This window comes from Anolis sagrei, chromosome 8 (assembly GCF_037176765.1).
Source record: "Anolis sagrei isolate rAnoSag1 chromosome 8, rAnoSag1.mat, whole genome shotgun sequence".
Classification (NCBI taxonomy): domain Eukaryota; kingdom Metazoa; phylum Chordata; class Lepidosauria; order Squamata; family Dactyloidae; genus Anolis; species Anolis sagrei.
Genome location: NC_090028.1, coordinates 6,574,719 through 6,599,137, shown reverse-complemented (window position 1 = coordinate 6,599,137; position 24,419 = coordinate 6,574,719). Strand labels below are relative to the sequence as shown.

General features: G+C 40.4%; 1 protein-coding gene across 1 annotated transcript in view; it reads right to left on the bottom strand.

Annotated features, from left to right (window-relative positions):
- The window catches only part of BBS2 (Bardet-Biedl syndrome 2), a 61,649-nt gene that overhangs the window by 7,255 nt on the left and 29,975 nt on the right, over positions 1-24,419 (bottom strand). Inside the window, exons 6-12 of the mRNA XM_067471004.1 lie at positions 20,526-20,630; positions 17,647-17,733; positions 13,861-13,996; positions 12,423-12,562; positions 9,165-9,312; positions 7,541-7,712; positions 2,134-2,263 (exon numbers count right to left, since the gene is read on the bottom strand). Coding sequence (XP_067327105.1) covers positions 2,134-2,263; positions 7,541-7,712; positions 9,165-9,312; positions 12,423-12,562; positions 13,861-13,996; positions 17,647-17,733; positions 20,526-20,630 — 918 coding nt within the window. The remainder of the gene's footprint in view (positions 1-2,133; positions 2,264-7,540; positions 7,713-9,164; positions 9,313-12,422; positions 12,563-13,860; positions 13,997-17,646; positions 17,734-20,525; positions 20,631-24,419) is intronic.

Here is a 24,419-nt window from a genome sequence, read left to right as displayed (position 1 = left end):
GATAAGGCCAATTGGCTAATCAATAAAAAATGTTGTTGTTGTTGTTGTGGAATAATGTCCAGGGTAGGAGAATGAACCCTTGTCTGTTGGAAGCAAGTGTGGATGTTGCAATTAGCGAGCTTGAATAGCATTGAGTAGCCATGAAGCTGCGAAGTCAATCAGTGAGGGTATCTGCATAGAGGTAGCCTGACTGTTGTTGCCTGGAGGCATCCTCTGATTGGGAGGTGTTAACACGCACTTGATTGCTAGCTTCATGGCTACTCAATGTTATTCAAGCTTGCTAATTGCTAATTCGCAAGCACGTTTGGCGGGAACGAGAAACAGGGCCTTCTCTGTGGCGGCCCCTCAGTTGTGGAGTAAAAGAGTAAAAACTTGGCTCTTCGAGCAAGCTTTCAGAACCTCAGCATAAACAGACAAACTTGAATCAGAAAATGACCCAGGAACAGCCAAGACGATGGAATGGATGAGGATTTGAATGAGAGGATATTGTTTTTGAAAAATTCTATTGTTCATTGTTTTTATGATTTTAAATCTACTGTAATGTTTCTTTTTTGCTTTTTATCAATGTATGTATTTAATATATGGCTTTGAATTGCGCCGACTCTGTACGCCGCCCTGAGTCGCCTTCGGGCTGATATGGGCGGGATAGAAATAGCGCAAATAAATAAATAAATTCACCATTCACACTTGCTTCAAACAGACAAGGGGTCTTTCTCCTACCCTGGACATTATTGCACAGATATACACTCCACTTGCTTCCCTGGCAATAGAACCTCTGAAGATGCCATTAGCCACTGATGCAGGTGAAACGTCAGGAGAGAATGCTACTGGAACATGGTTATACAGCTCAAAAACTCACAGCAACCCTATGTAGAAGTGGACTAAGTGTGATTCATAGTCCACATAATCTCTGGAATCCATTTTGTGGCTTGACACACACATACCCCAACAGTCACCAAATTTATTTATTTATTTATTTATTTATTTTATTTTGCTTATATACCGCTGTTCTCAGCCCGAGGGTGACTCACAGCGGTTCACAACCAATAAAAGCAATAATTCAATGCAATAATGTAACAGCAATTAACAAATTAACATATTACCCAACAATAAACAATTACTACATTAACCAATCACTATCGTCTCATCATCCAAAAAACATAATCCAGAATTCATCATCCATTGTTCCATTCCTAAGTTCATTGCCAATCATTGCACTAGTTATTCGAACGCCTGCACAAACAGCCAGGTCTTCAGTTTTTTGCGGAATACCATTAAAGATGGTGCTAGCCTAATGTCCGCGGGAAGGGCGTTCCACAGCCGAGGAGCCACCACCGAGAAGGCCCTATCTCTCGTCCCCGCCAACCGTGCTTGAGAAGCAGGCGGGAACGAGAGCAGGGCCTCCCCGGAAGATCTCAAAGTCCTGGTGGGTTCATAGGCAGAGATGCAAAAGTCCTCCTATTTTATTTTATTTAAAATTTTATTTTATTTAAAATTTTATTTTATTTTATTTAAAAAAATATTTTATTTTATTTAAAATTTTATTTTATTTTATTTTGAAAAATTATTTTTTATTTTATTTTATATATTATTTTATTTAAAAAGATTTTATTTTACTTAAATTTTTATTTAAATTTTATTTAAAATTTTATATTATTTTATTTTTTATATTTTATTTTATTTTATTTCCTATATTTATCCCCCTTGTCACCTTATTTTTTATTTTATTTTATTTATTTCCTATATTTATACCAAAGTCACCTTGGGTCTCACTTTGGTAGAAAGCATGAAAATACAATAAAGGAAAATGAAATGGGTGTCCTTTATTTGTAGATGTCAACATATACAAATATGTTGGCATATACATATATATCTCTTGGGCTGGGCTTTAGTACAGCTGGTTAATCACCAGCAGCAATAGATCTTACCAATCTAAAGGTTGGCGGCACGAAGCCCAGGTCAGGGTAAGCACCCAACCTTCTGCCCAGCTTACTATCCACCTAAGCCAGTGGTTCTCAACCTCTTTTTGACGAGGGATCACTTGACCAGGGACCAATTTATATTTATATTTATTTTAGACATTTTACTGGGAGACAAAAGCACAGCCAAAGTGAGAAAAAGCTGAAGACTCACCATTTGCACCCTCTCGTTGAGGGTAAACCGCACAAAGCTCAAAGGCCCGGGCGCAGAATCGGGGCTGCTTAGAGTGTACATGGAGAAGCGAGGAAGTTGCCTGGAGAGCTCAAAAACGTGGAACTGTGTGCTGAAAGGAAAAATACACAAAAATTGCATCACAATTTTTGTTCCTGAGTTGTAAATGTCATTTCCTAATTGGTTCGATCATAAAAATGGAAAAAGTTTTTGTTGTTCATTCGTTCAGTCGTCTCCGACTCTTCGTGACCTCATGGACCAGCCCACGCCAGAGCTCCCTGTTGGCCGTCCCCACCCCCAGCTCCTTCAAGGTCAGTCCAGTCACTTCAAGGATGCCATCCATCCATCTTGCCCTTGGTCGGCCCCTCTTCCTTTTTCCTTCCACTTTCCCCAGCATCATTCCCTTCTCTGGGCTTTGCTGTCTCCTCATGATGTGGCCAAAGTACTTCAACTTTGTCTCTAGTCTCCTTCCCTCCAGTGAGCAGTTGGGCTTTCTTTCCTGGAGGATGGACTGGTTGGATCTTCTCGCAGTCCAAGGCACTCTCAGAACTTTCCTCCAACACCACAGCTCAAAAGCATCGATCTTCCTTCGCTCAGCCTTCCCTAAGGCCCAGCTCTCACATCCGTAGGTGACTACAGGGAATACCATGGCTTTGACTAGCCGGATCTTTGTTGCCAGTATGATATCTCTACTTTTTACTATTTTATCGAGATTGGACATTGCTCTCCTCCCAAGAAGGAAGCGTCTTCTGATTTCCTGGCCACAGTCTGCGTCTGCAGTAATCTTTGCACCTAGAAATACAAAGTCTGTCATGGCCTCCACTGCAAAAACTATGTTTGTGCAGGACATCCTTATTGATTTATTGACCTCTAAGCGTCTGCTTGGAAGCACAAAAACAAATAATGAAGCGTACTACCTCAGTCAGCTCGAAAGCCTCAGAGCGGCTCTTATCTTTTATTGCAAATTTACACTATTTACAGGAGCAGAATAAAACACATTCATTCTCTAGCTGTACATCGCAGGAAGCACCAATCGAATTACACTACGTAACATGATTGCTCAAGACAAAGGGACTGTTGCTCCAGAAGCAGCTTCAACACGGAGACCTTCCTTTTTCTTACTGAGCTCACACTGTTTCATTGTAACAACCTCACCCCTCCCCATAAAAAGCATCCTTTCTTTTAACTTTTTCTCTCTCTAGAGTGATATTTTGTGCCCTTTACTGACTCTAATTTTACTATCCTTATGAACCTTTCATTTCCGGAGCCGCAGAACTCTGTCAGCTCTCCGGGATGCTTCCGCAGCATCCCGGGGAGGCCGAAACTGCGTTCCTTTGAACCGCGGATATGGAAACCCACTGGGTCCCCATATCCGCGGGTCAACCGATTGACTCCAAACTGGTGCCATCTTTTTTCCTGAGTTATAAATGTCATTTCCTAATTGGTTCTATCATTTTTAAAAAATGGAAGAAGTTTATTAAACTGTAAAAACTGTGTTTGTGCAGGACATCCTTATTGATTTATTGAACTCTGAGCGTCTGCTCGGAAGCACAAAAGCAAATAATGAAGCGTACTACCTCAGTCAGCTCCAAAGCCTTGGAGTGGTTCTCATCTTTTACTGCAAATTTACACTATTTACAGGAGCAGAATAAAACACGTCCATTCTCTAGCTGTACATCGTAGGAAGCACCAATCGCATTACACTACGTAACACAATTGCTGAAGACACAAGGGACTGTTGCTCCAGAAGCAGCTTCAACACGGAGACGTTTTCACCATGTTTCATTGTAACAACCCCCCTTCCCCAATAAAAAGCATCCTTTCTTTTAACTTTTTCTCTCTCTAGAGTGATACTTTATGTCCTTTACTGACTCTAACTTTACTATCCTTATGAACCTTTCATTTCCAGAGCCGCAGAACTCTGTCAGCTCCCCGGGATGCTCCCGCAGCATCCCAGGGAGGCCGAAACTGCGTTCCTTTGAACCGCGGATATGGAAACCCACCAGGTCCCCATATCCGCGGGTCAACCGATCGACTCCAAACTGGTGCCATCTTTTTTCCTGAGTTATAAATGTCATTTCTTAATTGGTTCTATCATTTTTAAAAAACGGAAGAAGTTTAATAAACTGCAAAAACTGTGTTTGTGCAGGACATCCTTATTGATTTATTGACCTCTGAGCATCTGCTCGGAAGCACAAAAGCAAATAATGAAGGGTACTACCTCAGTCACCTCCAAAGCCTCGGAGCAGCTCTTATCTTTCATTGCAAATTTACACTATTTACAGGAGCAGAATAAAACATGTCAATTCTCTGTACATCGCAGGAAGCACCAATCGCATTACACTACCTAACACGATTGCTAAAGACAAAGGGACTGTTGCTCCAGAAGCAGCTTCAACACGGAGACCTTTCTTTTTCTTACTGAGCTCACCCTGTTTCATTGTAAGGAACCCCCCCCCCCCAATAAGGAGCATCCTTTCTTTTAATTTTCTCTCTCTCTAGAGTGATACTTTGTGTCCTTTACTGACTCTAACTTCACTATCCTTATGAACTTTTCCTTTCCGGAGCCACAGAACTCCGTCAGCTCACCAGGATGCTCCCGCAGCATCGCAGGGAGGCCGAAACTGCGTTCCTTTAACCGCGGATATGGAAACCCACCGGATCCCCATATCCGCGGGTCAACCAATCGACTCCAAACTGGTGCCATCTTTTTTCCTGAGTTATAAATGTCATTTCCTAATTGGTTCTATCATGTTTAAAAAATGGAAAAAGTTTATTAAACTGCAAAAACTGTATTGTCGAAGGCTTTCATGGCTGGAATCACTAGGTTCTTGTGGGTTTTTTCGGGCTATAGAGCCATGTTCTAGAGGCATTTCTCCTGACGTTTCACCTACATCTATGGCAAGCATCCTCAGAGGTAGTGAGGTCTGTTGGAATTAGGACAATGGGTTTATATATCTGTTGAATGGCTGGGGTGGGGCAAAGAGCTTTTCTCTGCTGGAGCTAGGTGTGACTGTTTCAACTGACCACCTTCATTAGCATTTGAAGGCCTGGCTGAGCCTGGGAAAATCTCTTATTTAGAGATTTATAAATAAATTTATACATTTATTTATAAATCATCCTTATTGATTTATTGAACTCTGAGCTTCTGCTCGGAAGCACAAAAGCAAATAATGAAGCGTACTACCTCAGTCAGCTCCAAAGCCTCGGAGCGGTTGTCATCTTTGACTGCAAATTTACACTATTTACAGGAGCAGAATAAAACACGTCCATTCTCTGTACATTGTAGGAAGCACCAATCGCATTACACTACGTAACACAATTGCTGAAGACAAAGGAGTTGTTGCTCCAGAAGCAAATGTATACTATTTACAGGAGTAGAATAAAACATGTCCATTCTCTATCTGGAAGCATCCATCGCATGGTAATCTGGTTCAATGGGATGCAAACAAAATTACCGGAACACTGCAAAGTTACTCTCTAGGAATCAAAGCACAGCTCTATGCATTTAACTCTTATACTGCATTGAATTGCTACACCACACATAGTTTAAAATACAAACAAGATTTCACTTCATTTAAACCACCATATTCTAACAATCCTGCTATAGCACATTTTGCTGTAGTTTCTCAATAAAGATCTCATCGAGTCTCACCCAACTTAGTTAGTGGACGCCACAAAAACAAAGTTTCTGGAGTAGAACAACTACTTTCAAAGTAAGGGCTGTGTTGCACTCCAGAACAGGAAAAGTCCTCTGACTTTGAACACCACACTGTTGATTGGGGAAAAAAATCCTTTTATTGAAGATAATTAAAAAGCAGCAAAATAGAAAGCACTTTAAAGAAATAGGTAAATCCAATTAGGTAAGAAGATAAGTAGGAGCAAAATAGTCCAGGATAAAGTTCAGCAAAGTCCATAAAAACGAAGTCCACACTTCTCTAATATAATCCAGAAAACCAGGAAATATTAATCTAAGGCATGAGCAAGCAATCATAAAATCCAAGAATCAAAACCATGAAACAAGAGTACTTAAGCATGAATCTTTCAAGCAAGGCTTCCATGAAACAAGGGCGAGAACTTAACTTGATTCCAAATGATGCTTCATCTGGCTATATTTCCCATATTTGGAACTTTTATCCCCTTGTTAAGCTATCCCTAGCACTCAGAAATTGGTTTCGCTTTAATTGAGATTCTCTTATCTTTTTCTGTTGGAGCCTGGCAGAACGCCGAAGCCACTGTTTGGTTTGTCTGTTTTGACTAATCTCCTGCCATCTATCTATTTCAGTGGTTCTCAACCTTCCTAATGCCGTGACCCCTTAATACATTCCCTCATGTTGTGGTGACCCCCAACCATAATATTGTTTTCGTTGCTACTTCATAACAATCATTTTACTATTGTTATAAATCATAATGTAAATATCTGATATGCAGGCTGCATTTTCATTCACTGGGCACAAATACCCAATACACCCAAATGTGAATGCTAGTGGGGTTGGGGGAGGATTGATTTTGTAATTTGGGAGTTGTAGTTGCTGGGATTTATAGTTCACTTATAATCAAAGAGCATTCTGAACTCCACCAGCAATGGATTTGAACCAAACTTGGCTCCCATGACCAATGGAAAACACTGGAAGGGTTTGATGGGCATTGACCTTGAGTTTGGCAGTTGTAGTTCACCTATATCCAGAGAGCACTGTGGACTCATGCCATGGTGGATCTGGACCAAACCTGGCACAAATACTCAATATGTCCAAATGTGAACACAGATGGAGTTTGGGGAAAATAGATCTTGACATTTGGGATTTGTAGTTGCTGGGATTTATAGTTCATTACAATCAAAGACTATTCTGAGTTCAACCAACGATAGAATTGGCTCAAACTTCCCACATAGAATCCCCATGACCATCAGAAAATACTATGTTTTCTTATGGTCTTTGGCGACCCCTCTGACACCCCCTTGCGACCCCTTCAGGGGTCCCGACCCCCAGGTTGAGAAACACTGATCTATTTGCTCATTAATTTCTGCAGCTGGGCCAGGTGCCGAGTTGTTTTCAAGCCCCAAATCCTGGGAACTCTCTGGTAGAAATTCCAGGAGTACACCATCATCCCCCATACCCTTCAGGGACATTCTCATGGGAAACTACACTTTGAACAGGAGTCTCCTGGTCCTTTTCTGCATCAATATCATTGACCAAACCATTGCCATCTTGCAATTCATTGACATCACTCCCCACATCCAAAGCACCCTGATCCTGAAACACAATCACAAGATGAGCTCCAACAGGAAATAACACATTCAAACCAGGAAATAACACTTTCAAACCAGGAACAGAAATTCTTTCAAATGTCTTTACATAGTGCTATCTGTATGAGTCGCCATCTTTCTTACCTATTCCTGTAACCGACGAAGGCCTTGATGTTCAGCTCCACGGGGACGTCCTTGGGGGGAGTGAGGGGAACCTTGATGCAGCTCGAAAGGTTCAGCAGGTTGGGGTGGATCACGTGGCTCTCGCCTTCAAAGATCCCCTCGGCAAAGATGAGCACGGCTCTGATGACGGTGTCTTCACAAAAGGGGAGAAAAGGCCAATGACTGGACTTTCCTTGGCATGGTTTTCATGTCAACATTACCCGGCTTCTGAATTGAAAAAGGAGCAAATCTGCCCTCTTGTCACAGTTCTCCTTTTTAGTATTGCAAACCCATTCCACCATGCACATCTTTGGAAAGAGTTTTGAAATGTGCACAGTGTTGTACACACACACACACACACTATCCTTTTGTAATGGATTTAATAGGCTTTCTCTCATCTATATAAATAAAAATGTCATGTTCGTTTGTGGGATTAACATAACTCAAAAACCACTGGATGAATTGACACCAAATTTGGACAGAATTATCTCTAACAACCCACTGAGTGACCATCACTCTAAAAAAATTTAGATTGTTATTTGGGAGTTGTAGTTTCTGGGATTTATAGTTCACCTACAACCAAAGAACATTCTGAACCCCACCAACGACAGAACTGAACCAAACTTAGCACACAGTTCTCCCATGACCAACAGAAAATACTGGAAGGGTTTGGTGGGCAGTGTCCTTTGGTTTTGGAGTTGTAGTTCACCTACATCCAGAGATCACTGTGGACTCAAACAATGATGGATCTGGACCAAGCTCTCCACAAATATTCAATATGCCCAAATGTGAACACTGGTAGAGTTTGGGGAAAATAGAATCTTGACATTTGGGAGTTGTAGTTGTTGGTATTCACCTACAATCACAGATCATTCTGAATCCCACCAACGATAAAATTGGGCTAAACCTCTTACACAGAACCCCCATGTGTGCCACAGCAACGCATGGCAGGGGACAGCTAGTCTATATAAATAAAAATGTAATGTTCGTTTGTGGGATTAACATAACTCAAAAACCACTGGACGAATTGCTGCCAAATTTGGCCACAAGATACCTACTAACCCAAGGAGTGACCATCACTCAAAAAATGGTTAGGGAGTTGTAGTTGCTGGGATTTATAGTTCGCCTACAATCAAAGAGCATTTTGAACTCTGCCAGTGATGGAATTGAACCAAACAGTTATCTTCCTGTCAGAGCAGTACCTACTGATCTACTCACATTTGAATGTTTTTGAAATGCTAGGTTGGCAGAAGCTGGGGCTTCCCAGATTTGAACCACTAACATTTCGGTCAGCAAGTTCAACAGCTCAGTGGTTTAACCTGCTATGCCACCAGGGGCCCATCTATCCTATGACTTGCACTTAATTCTAGTGCAAATACACCTAAACCTTTTCTGATCACATTTCTATGTCGTATTATTGGTATTGCCTATATATAGTATGAAGCCTCTGATAGCCCAGCGGGTTAAACCGCTGAGCTGCTGAACTTGCTGACCGAAAGAATATCTAGTACTCCCATTAATAACAGATCTAAATTCACTTGCAATTGGGACTTCAAATATTTTTTCCATCATGATGACAAGCCATGCAATGCTACACGTATCTCACCATTGGATGTGGAAATGCACAACTCGACATGAGCAGATTCGCTATCGGATCCCAGGTTGACCGAGAGCGCCGTCTGGAGTTGGGTGTTGGCTGGGATCACCCCCTTTTGCCCATCCGCCTCATTCACTTGAATGTTCAGTTCCACTTGCTGTAAAACACGAGTCTAAGTGAGTCCGTTTCCATTTTAGAAGAGCTTAAACAAAGTAAGATTGGAATCAGATCATGAGCCCTTGACAGTCATCTAAGTGAAACTGCTTTAGTATTTGCATATTTCTACATTTTAAATTGTACTGTAATGCCTTTAATGTTAGCCCCTTTGAGGATATAAATAAATTTAAATATTTATATAAATAAAAATGTAATGTTTGTTTGTGGGATTAACAGAACTCAGAAACCACTGGACGAATTGACACCAAATTTTGACTCAATACACCTAACAGTCCAACGAGTGTTCATCACCCCTAAAAATACAAAAAAGCCTAGCAGAACGGACTTAAAACTCCAAAAAATAAACCATATATATATATATATATATATACACACACACATACACTCATATACATATTCACATGCACACATACATACACATACGTATATATATACCCAAGCATACAAAAACACACACATACATCTACATACACACATATATATACACATGCACACATATATAAACACAAATATGCATATAGACAAGCACACACATAGACACAATATACATATACACATGTAAACACACATATATACTGTTGTAACTCAGCGTGTGCCTCATGTATCTACTAGTGCTAGTAGGAGGAAACGAGGCTTGGAAGAGGAAGACGCTCAGCAGCAGCTGAAGCGCATTAGGGACATGTTCCTAGAATCTAGTGATGGGGAAGAGTGTCAGGGGTTTACTCATGAGGAGATGGAGATGGAGGATTACCGTGGTGTAAAGCGAGTAGCACGCAGTTCAGATAGTGATGAGGAATCCATTTCCAAGCGTCTTAAAGAGATAGCAGATAGCTACGGGTCTGAAAGTGATGATGAAGAGCTTGTCTGGACTAGGGTCCAGGAGGTTCAGGATGTGATTAATGCTCCAACCTCCAGTGATGAGTTCCAAGGGTTCACAGACCCATGGGTTTCGGATACTGCTTCTCAGGATGCAGCCCGGAGTGCAGACTGGCAACAATGGAGGGAACGCAGTTCACCTGTGGAACTGGATGCACCTGGAGGCGAATCTAGTGATTCTGATGGGATTTAAGGAGTAGCCTTGGGTCCATCATGTTGCAGAGTTCAAAGTGTTGTGTACCTGTGTATTCTGCTGTTAACTCTTGCCTTGAGTCCTTGCATCCAGAATCGTGTTTCCGTGACCGTGCTGACTACTTTGCCTGCCTTGGAACTGTGAGTCTTGTCTCCTGCCCTGACCTTGGACCGTCTTGACTATTCTGCGATTCTGCCTGTCTCCTGCGTTGACTTCGGACCGTTCCTCATACTGCTTTTTGCTTTGTGATTTTTGAACTGCCTGTATTCCATTCTAACCACGAACTGTTTGTCTGTTTTACTTCAGTTTCCTTTTTTCTGGCCAGACTGCCTGGGTTGCTGCCTTGTTTACATTCCTGCAAGCCGCAGGCACTTTTGTTTACACGCTCTGCTGATAAGAGTCATTTGACTTGTTAATTTGCCATTAAACACCTTTTGTTAACCCTTAAGCTAGTGTTTCGCCTCGTTGGTTCGCCTGGGTCTTGACATATACACACGTGTATATATACATCTACACACACACATATGCACACACATATATACACCCATATATATATATATATATATATATATATATATATATACACACACACACACACACACACACACACACACACGGAAACACACATATACACAGATACACAAATATAAAAACACATATATACACACACAAAACACATATATACAGACTGGACCACAGCAACACGTGGCAGGGGATGGCTACTAGTAGTAGTAGTAGTAGTAGTAGTAGTAGTAGTAATAATAATAATAATAATAATAATAATACACAGCTATAGCTGTTTCATGCCACTCTGATATTTTTGCATCTTACAGGATCACAGAATTCATAGTTGGGTGAAGCATGAGGAATCTAGGCGAGGACTTTTAAGATCATCTGGAGAGGCCCTGCTCTCGGTCCCGCCATCATCACAAGTCAGGTTGGCGGGAACGAGAGACAGGGCCTTCTCAGTGGTGGCCCCTCGGCTATGGAATGCCCTTCTTAGGGAGATTAGATCAGCTTCCTCGCTCCTATCATTCCGGAAGAATCTTAAGACATGGCTATTTGAGCAGACATTTGAAAATACGGAGTAATGGATATAAAAATGGAATAACTATATGGCGGAACTGGACATTGTTTTAATGATTATCGATTGAAGTATGTTTCATTATAATGTTTGATTTTATTGTTGCTGATGTTTTTTATTATTTATTTATTTATTTATTTCAATTACTTCTACCCCGCCCTTCTCACCCCCGAGGGGGGACTCAGGGCGGCTTACAAACGAAGGCACAAGTCGATGCCTAAATCAATAAACAAACAATACATAAAAGCAATTTAAACGATTAACAAGTTAAAAACATTAATGCATAGTAAAATAGCAAAACAATCTCATGCTCAGTGTTCAGAGTCCGTTTATCCATTCCATTCCGTTCGCCCTTGTTTATCGTCAGATCTTTCCTTAGCTGCCAGAATATCCAAAAGCTTGGTCCCATATCCAGGTCTTCAATTTTTTTCTGAACGCCAAAAGGGAAGTCGCTGTTCTAATCTCCTCGGGGAGTGAGTTCCACAGGTGAGGGGCCACCACTGAGAAGGCCCTGCTCCTTGTCCCCGCCAACCTCACTTGTGATAGTGGCGGGGTCGAGAGCAGGGCCTCCCCAGACGATCTTAAATTTCGAGATGGGATGTAGAGGGATCCCTCTATATTGTAATTGTGTCCTTGGTGGCATTGAATTCTTGCCTTGTAAACCGCCTCGAGTCGCTGGAAGGCTGAGAGGGATGGTATAGAAATGTACTAAATAAATAAATAAAACTACATCTCCCAGAGTCTCTATAAAATGAAGCCGAGGCACTTAAAGTCGTGGTATCAGCCTCATTTCCTGATCAACGGAATGGCAATAATAACTAATAACAGAGTGATTTTTAATCCTTGTACAGGTTATCACCAGTTCTCTCGAAATACCATATATTTTTGTCAAAGACCAGATCTGAGTCCTCTTCTCTCCTTCTCTCAACCAAATTACCTTGGCATTTTCTTCATAGTTCCGCAACTCAAGCAGCAGGTTCTGCTTCTTTTGGCTCAGCTCTCGAATCAGGTCCTGGTCCACACTTGTGTCCAGCAGTTTCCCCTTCGTCTCCTGGCTTCCCGGAAGGTATCCTCGCACTGCACAACAGGGAAGTCAAAAAAAGCTTGCTAGGAAAAGGCTATTTCTGTCCAAAGTGGAAGAACACTGAGCTACAACTTTACAGGGCCCACTAGGAAAGATTTGCAGAATGTAATATACTCAAGGAACATCAAACCAACACAAACCATTCATTTGTGATGAATACAGGGGCTTACGGATAATAAATAACACTATGGAAGAAAATTTGAAAAAAAATCTATATACAAATATATAAATATATAAATATATATAAATATATAAAGTATATATATAAAGTATATATATAAAGTATATAAAAATGCTCTGTGCATAATGAGTACCTTAAAAACAAAAGAACCAATGAACGAAATCACATCAAATTTGGCAACAAAACGTCTCACAACACAAGGAGTGACCATCACTCAAAAATTATGATTTTGTCATTTGGGAGTTGTAGTTGCTGGGATTTATAGTTCACTTACAATCAAAGAAAATTCAGAACTCCATCAACAATGGAATTGAACCAAACTTGGCACACAGAATTCCCATGACCAACAGAAAATACTGGAAGGGTTTTGGTGGGCATTGACCTTGAGTTTGGGAGTTGTAGTTCACCTACATCCAGAAAGCACTGTGGACTCAAACAATGATGGACTCAATACGGCCAAATATGAACACAGATGGAGTTTGGGGGAAATAGACCTTGACATTTGGGAGTTGTGGTCACTGGGATTCACAGTTCACCTACAATCAAAGAGCGTTCTGAACCCCACAAATGACAGAATCGGGGCAAACTTCCCACACAGAACCCTCATGACCAACAGAAAATACTTAAGGCCATCCAATCCAACTCCCTTCACCAGGGCAAGAAAACGCAATCAAAGTCCTCCTGACAGCCATCCAGCCATAGATATAGATAGATAGATAGATAGATATGATTCACACACAGAGAGATATAGTATCATAGATTTGAAAGGGACCCTTAAAGAAGGACAATGATATCTTGCATGTTCCAGGGTGGGTAAACCAGACACTCTCCATATCAACACTGACAAAGAAACAGCAAGAACTACTGGTTTATCCACAAGCATAAAGAAATTACATATATTAGAAACCAATACTTTCTCATTACTTTATTTTCCAGATCAACAGACTGGGCCACAGCAACGCCTGGCAGGGGACAGCTAGTAATAATAATAATAATAATAATAATAATAATAATCTTTATTTGTACCCCGCCACCATTTCCCCGATGGGGACTCAGAGCATCCCGAAAAACAAACACATTGAATCTACAAAGGGTTCTGGATACTCTTACCTTCGCCATCAACCGAGCAGCAGATTAACTGGGTGTTGCCATCCATGCGATAATCCCCTTCTACTATTCCCGCAACCGAGGAAGAAAAATTATCCTTGAAGATGACCTCTCCGGTACGGTCGCTGCGTGCATCAATCTGTGAAACAGAGCATTTTCCAAGATAGCCGCATCAAAATGGGAGCAAGAATGTTACTGTGTTTCCTACTCATGTCTACAAAGAAGGAAGTCCAGGAAAGTCAAAGGATGCTTACAAAACACACACAGAACTGAGGTGGAAATATGGAGGAAGAAATTGAAATACACATACTCCACAGAACTTAAAGAAAACTGGTACAAGATGTTTTACAGATGGTACCTGACCCCAGAAAAACTGGCAAAATATAATGGAGGAAAAAGTGAGGAGAAATGCTGGAAATGTGAGAAGCATAAGGGCAATTTTATCCACATGTGGTGGAAATGCAAGAAAGTTAAAAGATACTGGCATCAGATTTACAAAAAAATTGAAACAATTTTTTTTTTCACAACAAAAACCATTTCCTCTTATTCTCTTCTTTCTTTCTCATATTCGCCAAAGAGGGACCAATCCGTCCTCTTTATTGGTTTCCTGGTTTTTTTCTTCAAGAAAAAAGTTAGCTCATCCATTTCTCTTATGTCTCTAATTTTTCCCAACCATTCGGCCATGGTTGGAATACTATCTTGTTTCCAATATTTAGCTAAAGATATTCTCGCCGCAGTCGCAAAGTATGTAAATAATTTATCCTCATTTTCATTTAATTGTAATTCCAAATCTGTAAAACCTAGTAAGTAATATTCTGGTTTCTTTTTGAATGTTCTCTTCAGATTTTTTTGTATTTTCGCATGGACCTTTGACCAATACTTCGATATTTCTTTACAAGTGTTGCAACCCAGAACAGGAAACCAGACCCTAAGACAACAATCCATCACACTTGAATTCAGGAAAAAACAATCCTTTTTATTGATGAAAGATGAGTACAAAAAAAGAGGAAAATGCAAGGTAAAAAGTCACAGTAAAACTCAGCAACCAGCAGTGTCCATGAACAATATCAAAAATTCACAGCAACACTGCTGAAACCTGGAACCTGTTAGCAAACCACTAACCGTACTTGAAGCACTAGGAAAAGTCCTTGGAACAAAGCCACTGGAAGCAGGAGAATGCAAGAGACTGTTCATGAAACTGAAACGATGCCTGGACTAAAGGGGCATCCAGGCCAAGAGTCTTTAAAGCATAGAAATCTATTTTGTGACGTGCCTGAAAGTCGTGTTTGCATTTCTCTTAATCTAGCTGACCTCCGTAAACTCTGCACTTCGCCTCTGTTTTGCCAAATCTGCCCCCGTCTATTCTCGTTAGAGGAACCAGGTGTCCTATTATCTGGAGAGTTCGAAGGGAGTGAAAGTTCAACGTTTGGCTCTGAATCATTCTCATGGCAATTTGTACTTTCGCTTTACAAAGCAGCAGGATTTTAACTACACAAGCCGTCATCTTCTACATTGACCTCAGAATCATTGACACCTTCATTAACATCAGGAAATACAGAGAGTCAGGTACAGGTTCACACACAGGCTGAACCCCAACAACAAGTCCACCACATATGGTAAAATGTTCCAACCTGCTGGCAGCCTTTCCTTTTCTTACTCCCCAATTTTCCTACTTTTCTCTGATTACAATGTTCTCCCACTTTCTATGTAACTGTCGCACCTCAGAGTAGAATCATCTTGCTTAGGACACCAAAGAACACACCAGCAGTAGTCTTTATGGTTTAGTAAAAGAAAAGATAAAAGGTTCAAAAAGCAATAGTAGATTTCGAAAGATCAATCCAAGGTAACATAGGCAAACAAGATCCATGAAGACACAGGCAAGACAAGGTCCCATGAGAACATGACAAAATCCTGAAACATGAGCATGAAAAGCTGAAAGATAAATCCAAAGTCTCTTGGTTGAAGCCGGAAGTTGCTCTGACACTGAGGCATATTCAAACAGCCTGTTTAATACTCTTTGGACAACATGAAGGCGTTCCTCTGGCCCCGAGCCTCCCTCTCTCGCCTGCTAGCGATCCTGACACTCCTTCGAACCTTAAATTCCAACCTATCAGCTCGATCTAAACCACCGGCTTCATCAAGGTCAATTTCCTCGTTAGTGCTTTTTCTCTCATTATCAGGCTGAGAACGATCTGGCTGAGAACCGTCCTCCCTTCCGAGCACCTGTCTCTCAGTAGTTTCATTTTCAACAGCGTCATCTCTTACTGTGGGAAACAACTGAACGTCTGACCCCTGTTCCTGCTCTTCTTCGTCTAACACAGGGACATCATTGCTTTGCACCTGACTGTGAATCTGAATCCCATCAGAATCATTAACATCATCACTCTGAGATTCCAGCTGAATCACAACAGTAACTTTCTTCAATTTACCTTTTAGTTTTTTACCTAATCTATCTATATATATAAAAATGCTCTGTGCATAATGAGTGGCTTAAAAACAAAAAAACTGGGGGCCAAATGACCCCAAATTTGTGTGTGTGTGTGTGTGTGTATACATATAATTACAATACTTTATATATTACTATTATATATATATTGCTATATAATATATATATATATATATATATATATATATATATAATTGTTATATATACTACTATATAATATAATGTTACTACTATATATTACTATATTAAATAGACTCATAGAATAGAGTTAGAAGGGACTCTACCATGGTATTGGGGGAGAACAGACAGGAAGGAAGGAGAGAAGAAAGGAGGGAGGGAAAAGTGGAAGGAATGAAGGTGGGAAAGGGGGAAGGAAGGAAAGAGAGAAGGAGGGAGGGAAAGAAGGAAAGAGGGAAGGAAGGCGAGAAGGAAGTAAAGCAAGAGGTACCGTAGGAAGAAAGAAGAGAAAGTAGAAAGGAAAGAAAAATGGACAGAAATGCATTTGGATGCATTTCATGGAAAAATGGATGGAAAAGAAGTAAAGAAAGAAGGAAGGAGAAAAGAAAATAAAAAAGTGAAAGAAGTAAGGAAACAGGGAGGGAAGAAAGGAGACAAAGGAAGAAGTAGAGAAAGGGGGAGGGAAGGAAGGAAAGAGAGAAGAAAGGATGAAACCATAGAGCGAAAGAAGGAATGAAAGAAAGATGTAGAGAAGGAAGAAAGGAGAGAAAAGGGAAGGGGAAGAAAAAGGGGGAAGGAATAGGTAGGTACCTCTCTTTCATAATAGTCCAGATATCTACCTCTACTTCAAAAATTCTTACTATAGGCCACAGCAACGCGTGGCAGGACACAGCTATTTGTAATAAAAAATCTTTTTTAAAAAGAACTGAGGTGAAAGCCTTCAATGTGCAATTCCCAAGGTGACAAACGATATCAACAGAAAAACTCATCTAAAGAAGGAATCTGTATTTGTTTGCTTTTGAAAAAGTCTGAATTCTGCAAGAAAAACCTTTTAAAATAGGGAAGTTCCTGCTCATAACTGCAAGTTATATCATCTGGAACTTCATCTGGTTTATGTAGTTAAACCTCCCACATGTTCCTTCTTTGTAGTTCAACCATTATGTTCTGTAACAAAATGTTCTGATCGCTAAAACAAAGAATATAAAACAAAATGCCTGATTGGAACATATTATTTATTCTTCTTGAGGACAGTCACCAGTTTATGCAGCAGCAGTGTTAGACTAATTTGTAATAGCCGGCAGATACCTATCTGTATGGAGAAGATGGTAATGAATATCACAAAGGGAAGAGAAGTTACTTAAATGCCAGCTCTCCTTTAAGCTTACCTTCCCACTGGACCAGCCAGTGATAAGTTCGCACACTCCATCAGAGTTGATATCAAATGCATGGATGCTCATGGCCTGGTTTTTAGACTGCAAAACAAAATACAGAAGTGGGTTGTTTCCTAATACAGTGATACCTTGAGTTAAGAGTTGGGTTCGTTCCATGACTGAGCTCTAAACTCAAACTGTTCTTATCTCAAAACAAATTTTCCTCATTGAAATGCTATTAATCCATTCTGGGCCCCTGAACTCCCCACCCCCACCTGCATTTTTTGTTATGTGTGTTTAAATAAGAAAATGTACTTTATAAATAACCAATAATGCATAAATGCTCATTCGCATGGAACAATATTTATTTATTTATGACATTTATACGCCGCCCTTCTCACCCCAAAGGGGACTCAGAGCAGCTTACAAGATATATACACACACAATATATTATATTGTTGGCATAGTATATAGTACAATGTTACTGGCTGCCTATCAACTTCCGAGCACAATTCAAAGTAATGGCTTTGGCCTATAAAGCCCTGAACGGTTCTGGCCCAGTTTACTTGTTTGAAAGGTTCTCCCACTACGATCCACCTAGGGTCCTGAGATCATCCTGCTCATTTTCCCCCCATTATCGCAATCGTGCTTGGTGGGGACAAGGGACGGGGCCTTTTCTGTGGTGGCCCCTCAGCTGTGGAACTCCCTCCCAAGTGAAATTAGATCTGCTACATCCCTCTTGACCTTTCGGAAACAAGTGAAATCCTGGCTATGGGATCAGCCCTTTCTAGATTAGATTGACCTGCTGACTTGATGGCTTTTATGGAACTGACTGACTACTCCTTGGACGATGACTTAAACCGGTGACTGTTGATTGTTTTTATATTGTTTATACTGTTTTATTGCTATATTGCTATTTAAATTGTATATTTATGTTTTTGGTTGTGGGCACCATGGGGTGCCGGTTTGTTAGCCACCCTGAGTCCCTCTGCGGAAGTCGAGATAGGACGAGATACAAATGTCTGAAATAAATAAATATCAGTATTAAATATTACCATATTGTATTATACCATTATATTGTAATATTACAATAAAAAAGAAAGATCAGCTTTAAAATGGTAGAAGCACAAAGCTGTGGCAAGGAAGCACATCTGAGGCAACAAAATTTGTGTAGGCCAGTGTAACAGCAAAGCAAACCCTGCACATTCACATGGAACGATTCCGGCCATGAAAGCCTTCGACAATACATACAGAACCACAAATGTGTGGCACAATGGTAGAAGCACAAGGTTGTGTCAAGGAAGCACAAAGTGAAGAGGCAGAAGCATCCTTTTCTTCTTCCTACTGTACTCATTCCAGCCTCCCTCTCTTGCTCTCTCTCTCTCTCTCTCTCTCCATGAAGCCAAAGATACCAGGAATAAAAACCACACAAAATCAACTAACCCAAAGTTCCTCAAAGTGGACAAGAGCATAGCGGACAGCAATCTCCCAAAGCAGACAAGAACATGAGGCCCGGAGGCTGCTCCCTTAAAGTCCTAAAAACCCTGTACTATTGCACTAGCACTCTTATGGCACTAGGTCTTAACACAAAACACTGCTCGTATGTCAAAGTGAAACTCTGGCTGAGCAACGGCTCTTAACTCAAAACACTATTAAGTTTTTTTTTTTACTTGCCCACAGCAGCAAGAATAAGCATAGCAACTGTATGGAAGACCAAAGATACAGCAACTTTTAATTTGTGGATTAATAAGGCTATGGATATCATGAACATGGACTTGCTGACACAGAAAATAAGAAAAAATAGAACAAAAGCAGATAACACTGATTGGAGCAAGTTCATTAATTTTTTAGAGAAGAACAATCTTAAGTATTGTTAAAAACAGAAAAGAAAGAAGATTCCCGGAAGAGAAGACAAAATAGGTTAATTAGGAAAAGTGAGAAACGAAATCAACTATGTTCGCAAGGTATCCTGGAAGTTAAGGGGAATTTATATTTATATGTATATACGTATTTATTTATATGTATTTATGTGTCTAGTATGTGCAATGTTAGGGGGTAAAGGGGATGGGGCGGGGGTTAGATAAGTAGGCAGGGTAGGCAGGTAGGTAAATAGACAGGGATAAATATGAATTAAGAACTTAGGAAATGTACGTAAGAAAGTAATAGATATAGAAGGAAGTATTCAACCAATAATAATAGTAGCTCCTTTAACTTGTATTATGTATGCAAGGTATTTGTCGTGTTTTGTGTTTTGTCTTGTTTGTTTATCTGTTGGTGCTGTCCAAATCTTTTTCAATAAAAATTCAAAAAAAAACCCACTATTAAGTTGGTATGCTCTTAAGTGGAGGTTTCACAGTACTAACTTAGGGATCCATTGTTGGGATGGAAGACACAGTGTAGGGAGGAAGCCAAGAGACTAGACTTTGATCCAAAAATCTCTGTCTCAAACCTTACGCCCTGCCTTAAGATTACAGAAAGCTACTAGCAAGGTAGTAGAACCCAGAAAACGAAATTTATTTTCTTAGACAGTAAAAGACATGTTATTTCATCCCTTGGGTGCTCTAAATTACAAGAAGAATGTAAAAACTTCTAACTTTCCAAAATGCATTTCTCTACTCAGTTCTAAATGGTAATAATAAAATGGTGAATTCAAAACAATGCTTCCATTTCCACCATGAACATTAGCTACATACACTTAACTACCTAGAATGCAAGATTAAAGCAAAGACGAACAAGCCGTATGTGTCCAGATATGTCCAAGAACACATTTAGATGCCAAAGATGTATTAACACAGCAAATAAGCTGTATTAATATACACAAGAGCAGGAGGACCCAATCCCTCCTCCCATGGTTTTAACCATCTCCCTTCTTGGATTTTTAGGTTCATACTCACTTTGATTCTCCAATAGCGGGACGTCCGGTTGTAAATGCCGACGGTTCCATTAGAAAGGGCATAACCAAAGTGGCTGCTGCACATTGAGGTAAGGGCCGTGACTGTCTGGAAAAGAAACAGAGCCAGGTTATCCACTCCTGCAACCGAAAACTGCCAATAGTCTGAAAAAATCAAATAGTTTCTTAGCTTCCACTCAACCTATCAGGGATGGATGGTTGTTCCATCAATTAATCATGCTGCTACTACTATTAAAACACTTTGCTTTCACAACGATTTGATTGATATTGTACTCAGTAGAACCAGAATCCTTCTAGACAGAATGTAATCCATATACTCAAGTATAAGCCCCCTTTTTAGGCTGAAAAAGCCCCTCTTGGCTTATATTTATTTATTTATTTACTAGCCGTCCCCTGCCACGTGTTACTGTGGTCCACATGGGGATTCTGTGTGGGAGGTTTGGCCCAATTCTATCGTAGGTGGAGTTCAGAATGCTCTGTGATTGTAGGTGATCTATAAATCCCAGCAACTACAACTCCCAAATGTCAAGATTCTATTTTCACCAGTGTTCGCATTTGGGCATATTGAGTATTCGTGTAGAGTGTGGTCCAGAGCCATCATTGTTTGAGTCCACAGTGATCTCTGGATGTAGGTGAACTACAACTCCAAAACCAAAGGACACTGCCCACCAAACCCAGTATTTTCTGTTGATCATGGGAGTTCTGTGTGCCAAGTTTGGTTCAATTCCATCGTTGGTGGGGTTCAGAGTGCTCTTTGGTTGTAGGTCGACTATAAATCCCAGCAACTACAACTCCCAAATGTCAAGGTCTATTTCCCCCACACTCCACCAGTGTTCACATTTGGACATATTGATTATTAGTGCCATGTTTGGTCCACATCTATCATTGTTTGAGTTCACAGTGATCTCTGGATGTAGGTGAACTACAACTCCAAAACCAAAAGACACTGCCCACCAAACTCTTACAGTATTTTCTGTTGGTCATGGGAGAATCGTGTGCCAAGTTTGGTTAAATTCCATCGTTGGTGGGGTTCAGAATGCTCTTTGGTTGTAGGTGAACTATAAATCCAAGCAACTACAACTCCCAAATGATAAAATCATTTTTTTGAGTGAAGGACATACATTGGGTTGTTAGGTGTATGCTGTCCAAATTTGGTGTCAATTGGCCCACTGGTTTTTGAGTTCTGTTAATACCACAAACAAACATTATATTTTTATTTATATAGATTGTGTCAGGAGCAAACCAAAACAAACAAACAAACAAACAAAGCACAAAGTTTGCAAGCTTGGTAGTTGATTAAATGTCCTTTGACCAGTATCTGGCCACTTGTAATGCCTCTGGTGTTGCCGCAAGAAGGTCCTCCATTGTGCATGTGGCAGGGCTCAGGTTGCATTGCAGCAGGTGGCTTATACTCAAGTCAAAGTTATTATTTTACTCTGTTATTATTATTTTATTACATTTATTTTTACTCCATTTATTATTATTACATTTATTATTTCATTTATTTATATTATATTTATTATTTTACTCTGATTATTACATTTATTCTTTTATTCTATTTATTATTATTATTATTATTATTACATTTACATTATTTTACTCTATTATTTTTATTACATTTATTCTTTTACTCCATATATTATTATTACATTTATTATTTTAATCTATGACTTTATTATTTTACTCTATTTATTATTGGTATTACAATTATTATTTACTCTATTATACTTATTACAATTATTTTTTCTATTTTCTATTTGTTATTACATTTATTATTATTTTACTCTATTATTACATTTATTACTTTACTGTATTGTTACTATTATTACATTTCCATTATTTTATTTCTTTATTTCTTTATTTATTTACTTACTTCGCTTATATACCGCAATTCTCAGCCCAGGGGCGACTCACTGCGGTGTACAACATAGAAAAACAGGTGCAAAATACAAGACATAGTGTAAAATAATCCACAATTCATCATTATCCAAAAACATCTCATCAAAAAAATCAACATTACTACAAAAGCCATTCTGTGTCGTCTCAACGTCAACCCACAATCCGGTATCATTTCCGTAGTTCCATTCCTATGGTCAATTTACCAATCATTGCACTTCTTGTTCAAATGGCTTCTTAAACAGCCAGGTCTTTAACTTCCTGCGGAATATCAACAGGGAGGGAGCTAGCCTGATGTCCACGGAAAGGGTGTTCCACAGCCGAGGAGCCACCACCGAGAAGGCCCTATCTCTCGTCCCCGCCAGCCGTGCCTGTGACGCAGGCGGGATCGAGAGCAGGGCCTTCCCGGAAGATCTCAAAGTCCTGGCGGGCTCATAGGCTGAGAGGCGGTCAGTTAGGTATCTTGGGCCGGAACCGTTTAGGGCTTTATAGGCCAACGCCAGCACCTTGAATTGGGCCCGGTAGCAGATCGGCAGCCAGTGGAGCTGGTACAGCAGGGGTTGTATGCTCCCTGCGTCCCGCTCCTGTTAGTATCATGGCTGCCGCCCGTTGGACCAGTTGGAGCTTCCGGGCCGTCTTCAAAGGCAACCCCACGTAGAGAGCGTTGCAGTAGTCTAAACGGGATGTAACCAGGGCGTGGACTACCGTAGCCAAGTTATTTTATTTTATTTTACTCTATTATTTTTATTACATTTATTATTTTACTCTATTATTAGGATATGTAAGCACATTTACATTGAAGGAGGTCATTATTTATTTATTTAAAACATTTATATCCCTCCCTTCTCACCCCGAAGGGGACTCAGCACAGCATATACACGGCAAATATTCAATGCTGGGACACAAATTCACATACACATACATAAACATTAAAAAACATTTATCAAAATATTAAAACACACCATTTAAAACCGTCCTAGTCATCCGCATCAAATCTAATATTTTGGCATGGTCATCTTTCCTATTGCCGCTTTATTGCCCTGTCCTGAAAGCTTGGTTCCACAGCCAAGTTTTGACCATTCTTCTAAAGGACAGGAGGGAGGGGGCCGACCTGATCTCACCAGGAAGGGAGTTCCATAGCTGGGGAGCAATCACCGAGAAGGCCCTGTCTCTCATCCCCACCAATCGTGCCTGTGACAATGGTGGGACGGAAAGCAGGGCCTCCCCGGAGGATCTTAATCTCCGCGATGGTTCATAGGGAGAGATGCGTTCGGACAGGTTAGAATAATGATTTCATCAGAGTTGGACAGCCTTATCTTAAATTACAGTTTTATGTAAATACTAGCAGTCCCCTGCCACGAGTTGCTGTGGCCCAGTCTGGTGACCTGGAAAATAAAGTAAAGAGAAAGTGTTGGTTTCTAATATATGTAATTTTTTTATCCTTGTGGGTAAACAGTATTTCTTGCTGTTTCTTTGCCAGTGTTGATGTGGAGAGTGTCTGGTTTCCCTACTCTGGAACATGCAACATATCATTGTCCTTCTTTAGGGGTCCCTTTCAAATCTTTGATACTGCATCTGTCATATACATATATGTGTGTGTGTGAATGGCTAGATGGCCCTTTGTCAGGAGGGCTTTGATTATGTTTTCTTGCCCTGGTGAAGGGAGTTGGACTGGATGGCCTTAAGGCAGAATTTCTCAACCTGGGGTTTGGGACGCCTGGGGGGGGGGGGGGGGTTGCGAGGAGGTGTCAGAAGGGTTGCCAAAGACCACCAGAAAACACAGTATTTTCTGTTGGTCATGAGGGTTCTGTGTGGGAAGTTTGCCCCAATTCTGTCATTGGTGGGGTTCAGAATGCTCCTTGATTGTGGGTGAACTATAAATCCCAGTAACTACAACTCCCAAATGTCAAGGTCTATTTCCCCCAAACTCCATCTGTGTTTATATTTGGGCATATTGGGTATTCATGCCAAGTTTGGTCCA